At 48.6% G+C, this 19,065-nt stretch overlaps 1 protein-coding gene across 2 annotated transcripts in view; it reads left to right on the top strand.

Annotated features, from left to right (window-relative positions):
* The first annotated feature begins 2,623 nt into the window (after positions 1–2,623).
* Positions 2,624–19,065, top strand: part of LOC133348866 (smoothelin-like protein 2) — a 50,683-nt gene continuing 34,241 nt past the window's right edge. For both annotated transcript variants that reach the window (XM_061561931.1, XM_061561929.1), the window contains exon 1: positions 2,624–3,717. In XM_061561931.1, the coding sequence (XP_061417915.1) occupies positions 3,259–3,717 (459 nt within the window). In that variant the 5' untranslated portion in view covers positions 2,624–3,258. The remainder of the gene's footprint in view (positions 3,718–19,065) is intronic.

Genomic DNA, 19,065 nt, shown 5'->3' with positions numbered 1-19,065 from the left:
TTAAAGGAACACACAGTGACTTCATAACATTACAGCGTCATGTTAGACAGCTAAAGTTGCATTATTTTGTACGTATATATATATTTTTTACTGCTTCTTTTTGGACCACGTGAATCACATTTTCATCGCTGGCTCTAAACTTGCCAAAATCGTTGGCACGGCAGTTTAGATTTAAAAAAAAAAATTCACAAAGCTGCTCAAGAACTTTTTTTTGGTATTTCTCTTAATGCCCCGAGTCGGACAGCTAAAGGTAATTGCAGTTAATGAGCCCTTTGCAAATGACCGGCACGGTCAAAATGAGTGGTGGTGAGGTCAGCTCCGAAAGCTCAAAAACCATTGTTCCCACCAGCACTGGCGTATAAACATTATCACGTTTAATGGCTCCACATGTGCGCTTCACACCAATATAATGGCACTAAAATCCACGGCTCGGACATTAAGTTACAAAAAAACTCTACGCTTAGGAGACACATGCCCGGGGGGGTGGGGGAGGCTTAATTTGTTTTGAACCGTAATATTTTCTGGCTTTCACTCTGGACAGATTGGAAGCAGGCGACATGTGAACTCGTAACCACCGCGAAAATAAGCGAGCGAGGGGGGTATACTGGACGTGGTGTTCCGGCTGTGATAAAAAAAGGAAACAAAAAAATCCACGAACAGACCTCACTGCGAATTAAGTCGTCCATATGCTGCAATCTCAAACTGCCATTGGACTGCTCCACGCGCAGAAAACACAAACAGACCAAAGGTCTTCCCTCCCTCCCCCCCCCCATATCCTATGCTGTCTGTTGGGACAGTCAGTGAGCACCTATGGATGCTGACGAAACATTACAAAAACATCACGCGCCCACAAAGATAAAGTTGTCCCCTCCTCCTTCCCCCCGTAGCCTTAACAGACTTTTGGGACAAGTGCCGTTAGCGAACGTCTATGAAGGCCGGCACGATACACGAGGATGTGTGTGGTCACCACCAGGCTCGACCACCTTTGTCTCACCAGTGGTGATGTTTGCACACCGCTACAGACATTCATTCGAGGCTCAGTCGACCTCGAGGAGGCCCATGACCGGTTCAGAGAATCGTCCCCGGTGTTGGTCGTGAGCGGCAATCGAACTCGGCTCGACGGGTTCGTAGCGCAGCGCGCTAACCGCTACTCTACTGCATCCCACCCACCCACACACAGACAGACAGACACACAGACACACACACACACTGACATACACACGGTAATGGCAGAACGACTCGGGCAAGTTCAGATTCCATCACAGCTCGAATGAGACGACCGGCAAACCGTAATGATTAAAACGCACGGCTAACATAGACCTAATTGTACTTTTGTTTACAAACGTTCCTACCCCTATTTGATTTTAATAAAAATGTGGAACTTGGTGAAAAGTTGCCGTTCGTGTAACGTGGGCGCAGCGTTAAGAGTTTTGAGGCCAGAACACAAAGAAAAATCACCACCCCCCCCCCCTTCGGAGTTCAAGACGCGTTTTTGCGGTGCACACGTGACTTCGATCCCCCGGACAATTGGCACACGTGTTGCACACACGTGTTGCACACATGCGTTGCACACGTGAGGCTCGTGTCCGAACGCGGTGGGTTGAATGGCTCAGCCATCACACGACATCGCTAAAATATTCCACGATCCGGCCATTTCCCAAATGCGAAACCACCACCCTCCCCGGCACGGCCATGAAATATTCCGCGCCCCTCCACCCCCATCCCCACACCGTGGGTTTTCGTTGAAGAATTGGCTTCATTTGTAATTCAATCAATTTATCTGCATACCCCCTTGAGATGTAACATCGCGTTTTGCAACGGTGTGTGTGTGTGTGTCCACCTTGTCAGAAAACGCACGAGGGCTACAATTATGTATTTTGTTTAAAACCCGCAGTATACAAACAAACACACACACGATACAAGATACGACGATTACGGGAACGTTGAATACATTCGTACAGTGTTCGAGAACAGGAAATGTATTTGGTCGGGCTGCTTAGAAGAAGAGGAATTCAAAAAAAAATCCACACCCCCCACCCAACCCCACCACCACCACCTCCTCATCCTCCTCCTCCTGCACAATCGTGCGTATTAAAGCAATCAACGTCGTCTGCGGACGCTTCGCCGTTGTTGATTACGACAAAGTCGCTCAGCGGCCTCTGCCCTTCGAAGCATCAACGGCGACCGGGCAAGTCAACAAGCATCGCTGCCTTGCAGCGGTGCGCCTACCCGCCCGCCCCGTACAGCCTCGCCTATTAGTTTTATGTTTTCCCCAGCTGTCCTGCCCACAGCCCAATGGGAGATGCATTGATTTGGATTGGCTCCAGCTGTATCTGGTTTCTTTCCCAAACTGCGTAATCTGCACTGCCATCCCCAGTGACTTCCAAGTTAGTTTCGATAGCCCCCCCCTCTCACCTTACCCCCCCCCCCCATCCTACACCGGTCCCGCCTCCCCCCCCACCAACACTCGCCCCCCCCCCCCACCAGCACCAACCACCCCCTCGTCTCCAATCCCATACCTCCAAATGAAATCCCAAAACAGCAAACCTCCCCCCTCCCACCCCTCCCTCCTCTCCTCTCCCCCCAACTTTCTCCCTCCAACCTCCAGTCTCCACCAGCGACCCACGCGCTTGGCACTCAAAATCAATGCTTCCCATTAGCCGGAGCTGTTTCTCATGCAGCAGCAAGAGCAGCAGCAGCAGCAGCAGCATCATCAGCAGCAAATTCCTTGCCGGCAAAGCCGGTGGTCGTGGTGGTGCAGGACGCCGGCCGCGCGTGGCTGCGGCCGAAGGGGGCTGCGTGTTGGCACGGCACGAGCCAGAGGAGAGAGAGTTGGGGGTTGGGGGACACGGGCTCCAGAGCGTTTGACAACGACGGCGAAGTAGAAGAAGTCAATTCATTGACGTAACGCAAGACCAGGCGTCATCGGAGGAGGAGGAAGGAGGACGTGGAGGAGGTTCGAGCGAGCCACTGGCCAGAGATGTTGGTGCAGCGACGCGCGTGCGACATGGATACCGTTGAGAACGTGCGCGTGTAACTTCTTAAATCATCATGACAGCTTCGTAAATAAACAGGGGGGGGGGGGGGGGGGCCACTTCTGGAAATTCGCTCGGCCCCGGGGGGGGCGAGAGGCTCCATTACTTGAGCGCGACCGTGACGCAGCGAGGACCTCAGACGCTCGCGCGCCGAGCTCGGGCAGAGGCAGACACAGAGAGAGAGGTAGAGAGAGAGGATTTGAGAAAGTGGAATATTCCCACCATGGAAGTGAGCTTCAAGATGCCGGCTGCGGACATCGCCGCGCTGGGGAACAACAACCCTCGCATCCAGACCCACGTGTTGGGGGCCTACAGCGAGGGGCCGCTGCACAGCGCCGTGCAGGAGATCAGCATCGACCTGCACGGCTTCAAGAAGGCGGTGGACAAGAAGGTGGAGGAGATGGCCCGTCAGATGGGCCCGCTCATCAAGATGATCAACGACCTCCGGGACGAGAACATGAGGCTGAGGGCCGAGCAGACTCGGCTCGCCGGACGCGTCGAGGTGCTCACCAAGCTGCTCGGGGTCGAGGATCGATCCGTCGCACCGCCCGCCACGGTTGCCTCGGCGGCTCCCTCCGGGGTCACGGCCACCGCCTATGAACGCCCGACGTCGGCGGCCGTAGCCCTCGACGGCGCCGGTTCGCAGAAGTCGGCGTTCAACACCACGCTGAAGATCAAGCTCGTGAGTAGCGCCCGGCGCTGTGCAGGGGTCACGTTAAGGTTGATGGGGGCTCCGAGGCTGTTAGAAGTTTGTTGGGGGACGGCGATTATCTCTTGGATATTCACTTCCTTCACGCTGTTGCGTTCCCACAACCACCACCACCACCACCACAACGACCGTCACCCATTGCACGATGCTTATTGCTTCCCATGGTTATTTCAGTTCTGTGGTTTTTTTTGCAATGCGGTGTTACGCAACTGTGACGCTAAATCAGAGTCGAGACGAGTGAAACTCATTGAAGTCTGGCACTCAAGTGGTAGCAATACACACGGCGATGCTACGGTTGCAACGATCAAATTACCTACACCAGGGGTCGGCAACCAAAATAACAAGAAGAGCCATTTCTTTCCAATTCGGTACAAAATTCAGTATTTCAAGAGCCGCAATGCATCTGAGTACATACTGTACATACGTACATATCGTCAAGAAGCAGCCCGTAAAGAGCCGCATGCGGCTCCGGAGCCGTAGGTTGCCGACCCCTGACCTACACGGTCTATCGCAGTGCCCCAGCAGTTGCGTTTCAACCGCCGTTAAATTGCACGCACATTTCTGGAGGTCCTGTAAAATTCGACGGTCTGGGCTGCAGCCCCCGAAGGGCCCTGCATTTATGCGGCATCAGGTTGCCACGGCGACGTTGGGTGTGTGTGCGTGTGCTGTCGCGTTCGCTTGTAGCGACAGGATATGTTTTGATATGGGGGCAGAGAGAGAGAGAGATAGGGCGAGAGTAAGAAATAGGAGGTGGTTGGAAGTGGTGAGTCAGACTTTGATGTGGTGATAATGAACCTGGACAGAAAGGGGACCAGGAACGCAGAGCTCACCTGAGTGGGGAGCATTCCAGGAATAGGTGACTTGCATAGAGACCCATAGACTTACACAGCGAGACATACACTCACATAGAGACCCACACCCACATAGACTTGCATAGAGACCCATAGACTTAACCTGACTTACACAGAGAGACATGAACTTACATAGAGACACACACTCACATAGACTTGCATAGAGACCCATAGACTTACACCGACTTACACAGAGAGACATGAACTTACATAGAGACTCACACTCACATTGACTTGCATAGAGACCCATAGACTTACACAAAGAGACATGAACTTACATAGAGACGCACACTCACATAGACTTGCATAGAGACCCATAGACTTAAACCGACTTACGCAGAGAGACATGAACTTACACAGAGACCCACACTCACATAGACTTGCATAGAGACCCATAGACTTACACCGACTTACACAGAGAGACATACACTCACACAGAGACCCACACTCACATAGACTTGCATAGAGACCCATAGACTTAAACCGACTTACACAGAGAGACATGAACTTACATAGAGACTCACACTCACATAGACTTGCATAGAGACCCATAGACTTACACCGACTTACACAGAGAGACATACACTTACATAGAGACCCACACCCACATAGACTTGCATAGAGACCCATAGACTTAAACCGACTTACACAGAGAGACATGAACTTACATAGAGACCCACACTCACATAGACTTGCATAGAGATCCATAGACTTACACCGACTTACACAGAGAGACATACACTTACATAGAGACCCACATAGACTTGCATAGAGACCCATAGACTTACACCGACTTACACAGAGAGACATGAACTTACATAGAGACCCACACTCACATAGACTTGCATAGAGACCCATAGACTAACTAAGATTTACATATACACACAGACTTACATTAAGACCCAAAGACCAACAGAGACTTGCATATACTTACATAGAGACCCAGAGATTATCATACGCACAGAGACTTGCATATAGACACGTAGATTTGTAGCAAGATCCTCGGCTTTACGTAGTGACCTGGAGACTACACATGAACATCCATTTAGGTGGTGGACGTGGGAGCATTAGGGTGGAGACTGGGGGGCAAAGTTCAGGTAAGGAGGAGGAGGATGAGGTGGTTTCACGTGGTGAGTGAAACAAGTGATGAAAAACTAAAGCTAAACCTTTCATTTGATTTGCAAGGTAAGGCTCCCACTGAGCTATGTAGCTCTTTTACAGAGGCAACCTGGCCACAAATGATAGCTCAACGAAGTGGCTTATCACGTGGACATGTAGAGCAGCCAAAAGCGCGATGTTGATTCTAAATATGGAAGGAAACACCGGAGGACCCAGAGAAACATCCGCACGACCACGGGGAGAAGAGACTCGCAAACTGCAAATATACAGCAGGAGTCGGGACCGAATCCATGACCTCCTGTACACCAGGCGAGGTAGTTGACATCTCCTAGCACCCTGTGGAGTGGACGTCGAGGTGATGGGCCAGGCCAGGAATGAATGGACAGAGAGGAGGAGGAGGGCAGAGTCCACGCGATTCGGCCGAAAATGCCAGGAAGAGACAGAGAAGAGAGAGAGAGAGTTCGGGATATCCGTAAAATAACTGAGCTGATTGGTGCCTTTATATACAGTATTTTACATTTGTCATGCATTGCAGCAAACAAAAAAATCTTAACTTTTCAGGCCTTTATCATTATACTGATGGGTGAAGGCCATCTAATGCGCTGTTGGTCATGAAGGTTATTTTACCGCAGCTCTGATTATCACGGTTAGCTACGTACGGTGCGAGAGAAGTGCAGTATACGTACATACATCACCGTGCTGGTCAGTGCAGGTTGGTTATGTGAAGGTGGGCCCAGGGCCGGTTCAGGTTTCGCTCATCGCTGTTGTTAACCGTGGCCAGGAACTGAACTTGGGTTGTTGTCTTCATTTGTAATGGAATGATGTCAACAATTACACGTGGTTTTCTACTCAAAACAAACCAGGGGGGGGGGGGCATTGATCATTAAGTGTTTACGGCACTTAGCCAAGCGACTGAAATTCTACATTCTCGTGACAGGGACGATGACATCCAAGTCACAATCCCTCTCTGCAATGTGTAACTGAATCGATTGACCCCTGGAGATGTAAAGGTCCGAGTTGGCACTTAAGCAGGATTGAACTCACAAGATTGTGATGGCGAGTCACGCACTCTAACCACCGCATCGCCCAACCAGATCGTGACGACACCCCGAGCTTAAGATAATTTACTCACCCAGGTGACTCTTTGCTCGTGCGCAACTTCTCTAAGAAGGCCAATGTGAAACAGGCGTTCATGCCGGCTTGTCTGTGCGCCTGTCCGCACTCACAATGTCCCCATTGACAATGGGGGTGGCGGTGGCGAGGAACGGTTTACGCGAAGGTGTGGACTGAAGACTTTGCACAGAGCGCCGTTCACGAAGTGTGAGAGCTGGAGCGCATGAAGCGATCGCCCCTTCGAAAACGAGAACCGCCAACCGAGCATCCGACTCCACGATCCATCTCACAATTTTGTTTCTATCAGGACCCCGTGGAGCTGCAGTCTCCAATTATAAACCCCCAGTCTCTCTGGCCCCCCTCTGTCCCTCAGCTGTGGAGGAGCATTTCCCGAAAACGTGACCAGTCGTTTTTCTTTCTTGGGTTGGTGTTATTGGTGGATGTGTTGGGGGGTTTTTGTTATATTTTTGTGTGATTGTGCACCTCTGCCAATTGAGTATCCCTTAAAAAAAGAAAACTAGTCAAAAATGTTAGGCAGTCGTGCGCAGCAGCGGCGCAGCCACTGTGAGTGCCTTGGGTGTCCGGGGACCACCACAGTGTTTAGATTCGACCAAGAAGCAGACATCCACAAAATCCCGGACCAAAAAAATCTTAGTATTCTTGAGTCTGCGCTTTTCTCGCTTCAACAAGGTGACAGGACGTCCACCAAGGAGATCAAGGAATGCAATTGGCCCACGTGCACGTTCTAGACGGATCGTTACATCGCAGGGCTGCGGGAGATGGAGGCGGCTTGGGGTGGCCTCCACCCAGCAGTGTATGGATCATGGCCGATGACGACGACGACGATGATGATGACGAATCTAAGGCAACCCGCTAGATTTCTCTAACAAGTCACCTCGAGTTAACTTTTAAAAAATCTGGTAACGCTCCTCTTTCAACCCGGAACAACCTGGACTCTTCCTTCTTGTAGTTACTAGCCGTCCTCTCAAACATGGGTCTTTCGAAATTCTGAGTGCAATTAATTCATGTTTTGGCCTCGTCTGATTGCATCTGCATCCCCGTCTCATGATGATAGCATATTGTGGGCATTTTTCAGCACCTCGTCGCGATATGCTTTCGGTTGTTTTTGATATCTTTTTTTAAGATGCCCTAAACAAAGGTTGTGTTTTTGTAACAGAACGTCATCGTTGCTGTGCACGCTGATTCTCTATTGCACCGTACCACTGCCAGTTGTTTGAACACAGAGACTCTTAAAGTATTTGCAGGTTCTCGACTGGAGAGAATAAAGTCTACGGCTGATACCGAGGGGGCAGTGGTGGAAGAGTGCTTAGCACGTTGTGCTATGAACCTGACAATTGTGTACTGTAGTCTCTTATAAATTAGTCGTATGTGGAATGATTAAAGTGTAATTTATTGGAAATTTTACCCATTTTGCTCCGTAACCCAAGTTCGATTTCTGGCCATTGGCCAACATCGTGATTATGTGGTTTACATCACAGGCATCACATTTTTATTTTAGCTTTATAGATATTTCCGCACCACCGATTAGCACGGTTAACTACGTACGGTGCGAAAAAGTTCAAATTTTTCCGTGACGTAGAATACTGTTTCAGAATAGAGTTGGGTAAAATAAATAAACAACGCGAATCAGCCTATTTACACGCTGGATATGTATTGATTGCAGTTATACATCTTGTTAAACATCTTGAATTTTAGAGATAGAGCGGTGGGACGTTGGTTAGTGCACTACACTCTGAACCTGGTGACCTGACCCAAATCGCGGCCCATGGCTCACATTACTGGCGCGTGTGATACCTGAACCGCCAGTTAGATTCTCACCTTCGACCAACCCGCCCTGACTACCGTGCAAAAGAACAATCCGACAAACCTCAATGACCAACACAGCGTGTGGGGGAAGGCCTTCATCCAGCAGTGGATTGACAAAAGTTCGCCGTGAATTGTAACTTTGAAGAGAAGTCGGTGCGTTGCTGCAGCAGCCACGAGATAATTGTAAAACTGTTTTCATTGTTTTTAAGACTGCCTTGGCTACTTATACAACGTCGATTCAGTCCATCGCTTTCCTGGCCGTACGAGTCACCGCTAGTACCTTGATCGCGTCTCGTTCTTCATCGACGTGTGAATTACGTTACCGTTTGTTATAATCGGGGGGGGATCTTTATTTTATCCTGGAGAAATCCGATGATCTGCGAAGCTCTTAAATTTCGATTTAAAGCTTCTTTCGTGACTGCAGGGATCCATCTTTTTGGTTCTTTCGGTAAAGTCACGTAGAAGGGAAATAATACAATAATAAAAATAAAACATTATAAAATAATTCTCACGACGTTTCGGCCACAACGCAAGCAGCCGTCCTCAGGTGAAGAACAGGTCTGTCGAGAAGACAGAGTCTGAATGACACACCCCAGGCTTGGAGTGTCTATTTAAGCTGGGTTGGAGGGGGGGGAGAGCGCCTTGAAAAAAGAATTTGCATATCAAGATGAATTTACCATATTTATGGGAAATGCAGATATGCGATTAGTACTACTTGTGAAATGCGTAGGAGGTGGTTTACGACGGCAAAAGGCCTCAAGCCGCTACTTGACCCACGTGACGCGGGCGGCGTTCCCAAGCGCACGTCGTATCGGGGCACTGCGAAGGACAGCAACTGGCAATGAGTTTGTTGGTCCACCTTAATCTTCCCTACCCCCTGTCCTCCTTCCCCTGCGCAACTCAATTTGACGACTGTAATTGCTGGGGGGGGGGGTAGGGGGGTGGGAGATTTGCCCCTCTGTTTACATCGTCTGTGTGCGCGCAAAGTAATCGGCTCGCGTTCCCAACACGGTCGTGCCGATTTTTTTTTGTGAAAAAAAAAACTAAATTTTTTTTTTTAGTAAAAAAAAACCGCAAAGGGAGAGTTCACGCAGAGCTCCGCGACGGGTTGGTGACCATGAAAGGAGACGCAATCATGGCGTCATTTCTCTGGTCTCTTTATTTTCTTTTACTTTCCCCACCCACCGATGTATTCCGATCGCACCATCGCCCAACATGTTCGCGTGTTTGTTTACGACCGCTAAATAGCTCGTCTGTCAGCCGTTGCGATATTCCCCAGAGGACCCTGACTGTACTCGTTCTCTGCGCTGTTGATGTTTTTGTTGTTGTTGTTGCTGCTGCTGCTGCTGGGTTCACACGGCACCACGTATCTCCCGTGTAGACTTGCCGGGCAACTGGTTTAAACGGGATCAATGTGTCATGCACATGTATGTTGAACTTCTTTCGCACCCGTGCGTATCCAACCGTGCTAATGGGAGGTGCGGAGGGAAGGACAATAAACTAAACACGAACTATATCAACTTCCGTGTACACAAACCAAATAAACGCGGTGGCGTTTTTGGCCTTTACACAGTCGGGGTTACACTTTTCCACACTCTCTACGTTGAGAATGCTTGCTAAAAATTGACGGGCAGACTGGTAGTTTTAGTTCCCAGAGCAGGAATATGGCCACATTAAATGCGAAACGAAACGAAATACTGTGGATTTTAATGCAGGCAAGTTTTTTTGGTGACCATCAACTCTCTACACCTGAAAAACCTGGTTCAATCATGAGCGGCTGAAACCCAGAGTCTAACCAAGGTTCTTACTGGTGCTCGCTCGGAGCACAGAGCAGACAACCAAGACAGCTCTAAATTCTTAACTAACTCAAGCTAAAATATTACTAATTTTACCAGGTAAGGCCCACTGAGCTATATAGCTCTTTTTCAGAAGCAACCAGGCCATGAATGATAGCTCAAGGAAGCGGCTTATCGTGTGGACATTCATAGCAACCAAATACTCAAAACGTAATGTTGATTCTAAACGTGGAGAAAAAAACTGGACGAAAAATCCACGCGACCACGGGGAGAACATGCAAACTCCAAATCTACAGCAGCAGGCATCAGGGTCAGGATCGAACCCACGACCTCCTGCACACCAGGCGACACAGTTTGAATATCCCAGCCTCCGTGGATATCAGTTCAAATGGGTTAGCGAGCTGGACAAATGACCTGCGGAGTGGATACCGAGAGAAGGCAAACGATGCAGAGAAACACCGCAGCAGACGAATGTCGACGGGGAGACGAAATCAAAGTGGTCGGAGGCCACTCGACGGGGATAGGGACAGGAAGAAAACGTGAGAGGCTATTGCCTCGCAGTCGGATGTCGCGGGCTGCCAACTCGTGGCAACAACGCCGGGAGCGAGCACGACCGCCCTTTGACGCATCCTCATTGCACAGCCGCTCGCAAGGCAGATGCGGGTTGCTTCTGTAAGGCTGTGCCGACACCTCGGCACGATCGCGACTGCCTCTCTCTCTTCCCCACGACTGCCTCTCTCGCTGGCTTAGTACGGGCACGCGAGGCGAGACAGCTGGATTCACTTCTTGAGCGTAAGCTCCCCCTTCCCCCTCCCTGCCTGCCTCCCCTCATCCTCCAGCACACGCATGCAACACCCCCCTCTACACACATCCACCCACTCGCCCCACTCCTTACCATCCAGCCAAGTGCACCAACTCCTACCACCCCCTCCCCCCCACCAGAACTCTGTTTACAATTTTACATACGGCCCGCATGGCCAAGACATGAGGTCACCTCTCAATTCAAGTCTATTAGCATTAAGCCCTGTGCCAAACGGACATTCCCTACACGAGCCCCCCCCCGTGAAACGCTTTCTTTTCTTCACCTGCGGCGCGATTGCACGCGCGCGGTAACGTGTGGAAGAGGCGACGTTTCGTGTCTCTAAGACGTAGCGGCTCGTGTGCCAATCCACTGCTGGATGAGGGCCTCCTGCACGCCACGCTGAGTGAGACTCGGTGAACACGGGGAGCATGGAATTGCCGTGCCACGGGCGGGTGTGTTTTGCCGCACTGCCCCCTTGGGGGCCGTCCATAAATGACGTCACGCACATAGGGGGAGGGGGGGGGTGTTAAACATTTGTGACGATGTGTGACGAGGGTGGGAGGGGGTTGAGAAATGTGACGTCACATCAAAATGTTAAATAAATATAGACAACACGTTCTACTTAATTAAATATGCTTTTTTAAAATAAATAAAATAAATGTTTTCTCCTACAACATCAGAGGGCAGCGGCACATTAAATACGCACTACAATGACAATAGTTTGAAGCGATTCTAAGCATGTTTTATTTTTTTGTGGGGGGGGCAGAGCTTTGTGACGTCATATTTGAGGGGGGTCTGACTTTTTGTGACGCCGTGTGACGATGGGGGGGGGGGGGGTCAAAAATTGTCCAAAATCGGGTGACGTCATTTATGGACGGCCCTTTGGCCGCCCCATTGCGAGGCTCCCCAGGAGCCCACGACAACCCCGGTAACCCATTTTGTTTGTTGCCCTTTTCCCCCCTAACCGCCTCCGATGAACACGGTTGGCAACGTACGGCGCGAAAGAAGTTCAACGTACTAATGCGCAACGCTTACAGGCGCCACTCCGGCCACAAAAAGGGTCCCGCTTTTAGCTTGCGAGACGTTGACGAGACCAGGCGCATGCAGAGCGACGCGGTAACGGGCCTCCCGCTACACACGGCGACCGCGAGATGTATGCGAGCGTCACAAACGTGACCGCATCTCTCAAGCCACTGCATGGAAACACCGGGCATTTTTATTTGAAATACACTGCAGAGAGAATGATGAAGTCGGTGATCCGGCAAAAAGCAGGGGAGGTGAAGGGGTAACGTCTTGAACCTGGATTTGAACAGGGAATGGGGGGGGGGCAGGGAGGCTACAGCACGGATCACTGTGAGGAGTGGTGGGGGGGGATGGCATTCCAGGCTCGATCGGGTGCAGTCCAAGTAGATCTAGATTTGAAGCTTTCGTGACTGCAAGGATTCATATTCTTAGGTTTTTTCGGTAAAGTCACGTAGGTAAAAAATTAAAATTAATAAAAGTAAAATAAAATAAAAATCACGACGTTTCGGAGGCAACACAAGCTTCCGTCTTCAGGTGGAACCGTCACAGCCACGACAGCTGTATCAAGTAAATGAGAGATTGCAGGAGCTACCACTCCGTTAACATAACATAACAAAGGCTCACCCTCTTAAGCCTCACCTTACCATATGAATAAAAAGTGTGCTGTACTTGGCCCTTCCCCCCTCTACAACCATTATATAAACGGAGTGGTAGCTCCTGCAATCTCTCATTTACTTGATACAACTGTCGTGGCTGTGACGGTTCCACCTGAAGACAGAAGCTTGTGTTGCCTCCGAAACGTCGTGATTTTTGTTTTATTTTACTTTTATTAATTTTAATGTTTTACCTACGTGACTTTACCGAAAACAACCTAAGAAGAATACCAAGTAGATCTGCTCATATCAATTTGCCAAGTAATCCAAACGTTTAAGAACATCCGATGCACGTTTTACTTGCCGTCGCTTGAGTACGTTCGCAACTGGACAGGCGTCAGCGTGCCGGTCGGCAAGATTTTGTCGTCGCTTGTAGGTGCATCGGGAGGGGGGGGGGGGCGGACACGGAAGGGATCACAGCGATGTTTAAATTTTCTCAGAATAAATAATGTTTTCGTTATAACATGGCTAAAGGGGGAGCGCTGGAAGCACTTACGCTACGGCATAATTGGCGCCGGTCCAGCAATGCAATCAGTGCGAGACCGAGATTGGAAGTGATCGCCTTACTTCAGCCGTAAATAAAGAGACATCGAGAGTGGGAACCGAATGTCCAGAACATCTCGTACCGTTGTTTGTCATCGTTATCGGTTCGGCATCCGACCTTTAAAAACAATAAAAAAAACATCCTAAATTTTTTTTATCCCTCCGCCGTATGTAAACGGTAGAGTAATATCAAACGTTGATTTAAATTAAGCCGGAAAACTCCCTAGCTGGCTATACGCTTCGGGGTTAAGAGCAGCTGAAAAATGAAATACTCGCTGGCACGTTTTTGTTCTCGGCCAATGGAACTCCGTGTTTTAAGTATTATTGTTGTTATTATCATTAACATTAACGGGACGCTGCAAATTGCTCGAATGACCACGGCGGCTCCGATCCACGCAGCAGTGCGAACGGGTAACGCCACAGTTAGTTATTTCGGTAAAGTCACGTAGGTATAAAATAAAATAAAATAAAAATTAATTAAAATGTATTTTATTAAATCCTTTATATTAAGTTCGCTTGCTTGCTTAGGGCCGTGCAAATCTTTCGGTCGTTTTTTAACCCACTTCCTGGGATCCAATCGAGCTGAAATTTTCCACACAGACTCGTTGTGCGTGACAATTAAAATTTTTCCCAAAATTTTAAACTTTTTAGGACAAAAATATTATATTAAATTACCAATTGCTTAATGGTGCAATGCAATCATCTGACCCATAGGTGGCAGCCATCTCAAGCCAGAGGACTCTAGCCGCCACGCATATAAAGGATTTATAGTGAAAAACTTTGTTTTTACGGGTTATACTTATTTTATACCTACGTGACTTTACGGAAAGAACCAAAGGGTATGGATCATTGCAGTCACGAAAACTTCAGATCTAGAACGCCACAGTTAGTCTATCGGCGGTCGTGTGTGGTCGAGGCAATGCCGTAATTACAATATTCAACTAATACAAATATCAAAAAATAATAATCATAATTGCTATGCCATGTAAATAAAAACGACAATTTGCCAAACCTTGGCCACAATATCTGGACTTGTCTTCGTATAACAATGCATAGATTTATGTTCATATTATTGTGGTTATGGTTGTACTTTATTAATCCCTGATCTCTGCCATTACATACAATGAAACAAGAAAAGGTCAGAAATAAAAAAACAGAGCAATGTAATACAATACACTATTAGGCGTTATTGTAAAAAAAAAACATTCATCCCATGTGTTAGTGAATTATTAAATATTTGAGCCAGGAAATTCGTTTTTAAATTTAGATTTTTTTTGGGGGGGGGGACCCCCAGACCCCCTGGAAGATTTGCCCCCCCCAATGTTGACTCCATGGCTACGGCCTTGGGTCGAGGAGTAGGGTAACAACATCTTACACGGTGGCTCCCTCCAGCTAGATCCAATGGAAGACCCTTCCAACCAGCAGTGGCACTTGCAGGGATGCACCTTTACCTTACCACTACGACTACTGCATCAAGGCTTCGCGGTTGGAATGGCGGCGTGGTGGTTCGTGTGGTCAGTGGTGGCTACTGCCCTGTGCTGAACCAGCTCCTGGTTCACTTTCCCATCCCATCGCCGACCAGCGCGGTGAAGTATGGACATCCAAACTCCCACGTCCGACACGGCGAGTGGAGAGGCCTTAACCCCGCCTGCCCGCCGCTACCCAACAGCGGATTGACGAAGTGACGTAGATCGATTATTATTATTATTACGTAAAAGTTCACACATTGTAGTGACAACAAGAGCATTTTAATTCAGAGAGACGAAAGTCAGCGTGGATATCAAACTCAATCAAACTTAATTTCTATAACACCATTCGTGCAAAAAAAAAATGCAATACATAGTGGATTTACAGGCACGAACAATACAAGTGAAATTGCAGGCAAAATAAAATCACGGTGAAATACTAATAACACGTTAAGAAAATCCTAATTAAAAGTAAGTTCACAAAGCAACCTCAGCAGCACTGACCTATGCAAAAGGAACGCACTGTACATAGCTTCAGAAACGTCTCCTCTTCCCCCAGCGCATTGCGTAGCTGAGATTTAAACGAAGACACGTGTCCAAAGGGCCATCGCCGTACTTTTTTGTCGGCGTAACGATTCTGCGCTTTAATGTTTTTCCATCGTTGTTGTCGTCGTTGTTGTTGTCGTTGTTGTCGTTGTCGTTGTTGTCGTTGTTGTCGTTGTTGTCGTTGTTGTTGTCGTCGTTGTTGTTGTCATCGTTGTTGTCGTTGTTGTCGTTGTTGTTGTCGTTGTTGTCGTTGTTGTTGTCGTTGTTGTCGCTGTTTGTCAGCGGTGCCAAAATTGGCAGAGGGCGAAAAAGTCGCGAGCCATCGCTGGTGCCCTGGGGGGGGGGGGGGGGCACACACGTGCTTTCGTTTCTTGATGTGTGTGTGGTAGGGGGGTCAAAGGTAGCAGCCGTGTTTTACACGTGAAGATATTACTACAACTTGTGCAATGAAAACGGGTTTCCGTCAGAGAGGACGGAGGAACATTTTTTTGGTTGTTAAAATAATATTCATAAAACACCCCCCCCCCCGTCACATAAAGCAATTTGATGTCTAGGAATTCATCGCTGGGGGGGGGCGGGGGGGTTACGTCCCTTCGACGCGTGAAGGAGCATTGCACATCCATTTGTCTTCAAGACGTGACGGGCAATTTCACTTCTCCTGACGGGCGTAAAGAGTCAACAAATGCTTCAGAGCGGCGTTGTGAAATGTGTGTACGTATATGTACGTGTGTTGAGCATCAAGCAAGCACCCTCCCTGTCTCGTTTCCGCTCCTCCCTCAAGACCCCCACCCATTCTTCCTGGCCCTAACCATCCCTCCATCCCTAGGCACCCCCTTCATTCCGGTTCCCACGTACTGCCCTCCCCACACCCCATCCCTAGTCACCGTGTCACTTTCAGTTACCCTAATTGTACCTTGTAAAGCGCCTTGGATAAAAGCGCTGTATTAAGACGAGATAAGAACGTCTTTCGCGCCGTACGTAGCCAACCGTGCTAATCGGAGGTGCGTGGGAAAAGGACAACACATTAAAACACAAACAAGCGGTTCGAAAGAAATTCCTTTTCAACCTGGTTTGGAAAGTACACAGCTCCGGTGGCTTCGTGATATCGGAAGGAAAGGGGCGTTCCAGACGGCCGCAGAAGTGCATCTGAAAAAATGTCCCTTGGCCGTGGTGGCTATACACTGCTGCACGTGGCCGCCTGTAATCCAGCAGCGTGGAGGCAGCGGCGAGGGTCGGTGGATCACCGCACAGATGCCACGCAGCAAAGCGCAGGCCGACATCAGCAGTCCCCTTCTGTAAGGGGATAGAGCGTTGCCCCCTCGCACGCGTGGGTTTTCTCCGGGTGCTCCGGCTGCCTCCCGCGTGCAAACGATAATTAATTGGCCGAAAATATCTGAATGTTTAGAAGTCCGTAGAGCTTGGGCAACTGTAGGCACCATCTCACCGCCTGGCTGTTGCCTTCCAGCTTGGGTCTGTGGTTCTTCAGCGATTGTGAGATGCAGTTTGCATGAGCAATGACGCAGTATAAACTAAACGATCGTATTATTAGTTATTTCGGTAAAGTCACGTAGAAGGGAAATAATAAAATAATATTAATATCATAATAACAAAAATATTTATATAATATTGATTTATATTAATATTATTTTATTATTTCTCTTCTACGTGACGTTACCGAAAGAACCAAGAATATGAATCCCTGCAGTCACGAAAGCTTTAAATCAAGATTGTATTATTATTATTATTGACAATCTTTGACGACGCTCAAGTACGACTGCCGCGGACATGGTAATCGGCGTATGCGAACGAGCGATCTGGATGAAAGCGGCACTTCATCCAGCAGTGGATGGACTAACCGCGTTGCCGACCGATGACGAAAACATCACTTCGGCATCGCCGAGGTTTCCGCTGCGCGCCTCGCTGCCCCCCATCACGCACTTACATAAGCGCGGTTCAACTCGCACCGTCAAGATGCGGTACCCACCAAATTAAGCATCCTAATTTCCCACAAGACCTGCCTAGGGCTCAAGTAACAGCTCTCTCAAGTTCCCTGGGCCAAGGACAGGTCGAGGGATCAAGCTCCCTCCATCCATTCTGACCCGCGCGCACCAGCCCCCCCCCCACCCACCCCTCTCTTCACACCTCAACACTGCAGCCCGCATGAGGGTTCTTGAGCCAGGCCTAGGGCAGGAGGGTTGAGGAGGCTTCCACCGTGTCCTGGCGTCCTCGGCGGTGTTGTTTATGCGACGTCATAGCCGTAGGCCAGGCATGTCCAAAGTCCGGCCCGCGGGCAGATTTCAAACGGCCCGCAGCTTCGGTCTTATAACGTGTTAGTTATGGCTCGCCAGCTCTGTCAGAATAATTACATCGTATAAAACTCATGGAAATGTAAGGTATTCTATACATCTTGTTGGTTCTTTCGGTAAAGTCACGTTGAAGGGAAGTAATAAAATAATAAAAATAAAACATAATAAAATAATTCTCACGACGTTTCGGCCACAACGCAAGCAGCCGTCCTCAGGTGAAGAACATGTCTGTCGATAAGACAGACATGTTCTTCTTAGGCTTGGAGTGTCTATTTAAGCTGTGAGGGAGGAGGAAGAGAGCCTTGACAAAAGAATTTGCATTTGAAGAGGAATTTAGCATATTAATTTTATTACTTCCCTTCTACGTGACTTTACCGAAAGAACCAAGAAGATGAATCCCTGCAGTCACGAAAGCTTTAAATCGTATTCTATACAGTTTGTTCAATGTTATCTGACTGAATGAAAGGCAGAATTGCGTTTTTAGAGTTGTTCCCGTCTGCCTGAGTGGCTTATATTTGGTTACATTGTCATTTGAAAAATAAAGGTAATTGTGACAATGAAAATTGTTTTTACAACGGTGTGTATTTCCACGTAACTTTTGTGGTTAAAACAATGTCAAAAGGAACTATTGGCCCCCGGGCATCTTCACTTCATCAAATGTGGCCCTCTTTGCAAAAAGTTTGGACACCCCTGCCGTAGGCGAATGTAATGCCACACGCACGATGACGGCCCCTGTGTAATCTTGTGCATGTCTATGGATCTGTATGGAAGGCCAAGGGTATCTAGCCTGGATACGTCTATGGGTCTACCTATATCAGTGGTTCTTAACCTGGGCTGCACGCACCCCCTGGGAGTGCGAGATGTCCTTTCTGGGGGGTGCGGGACGTTGATGTAAAATTTTAGAAGGTAAATAATCGAAAACACTGATTAAGCACGGGCACGTGAGTTCGTACTATTTTGTTTCATCGAACCCTATGGGGCCGTCCATAAATGATGTCACACACCTAGGGGGGGGGGGGGGTCAGAGATTTGTGACGATGTGTGACGAGTGGGGGGGGGGGTGAGAAATGTGACGTCACATCAAAATGCGCAACTTTAAAAAAAATATAGACAACACGTTTTACTTCATTAAATTTTTTTATTTTTATAAATGTTTCCTCCTACAACATCAGAGTGCAGCGGCACATTAAATACGCACTACAATGACAATAGTTTAAAGCGATTTGAAGCCTGTGTTTTTTTTGGGGGGGGCAAAGCTTTGTGACGTCATATTTGA

The sequence above is a fragment of the Lethenteron reissneri genome, chromosome 28, assembly GCF_015708825.2.
Source record: "Lethenteron reissneri isolate LAM-NWPU_2019-01 chromosome 28, ASM1570882v1, whole genome shotgun sequence".
Lineage (NCBI taxonomy): Eukaryota > Metazoa > Chordata > Hyperoartia > Petromyzontiformes > Petromyzontidae > Lethenteron > Lethenteron reissneri.
Note: the sequence above shows the minus strand (reverse complement) of the source record. Positions and strands in the feature narration are given on the sequence as shown.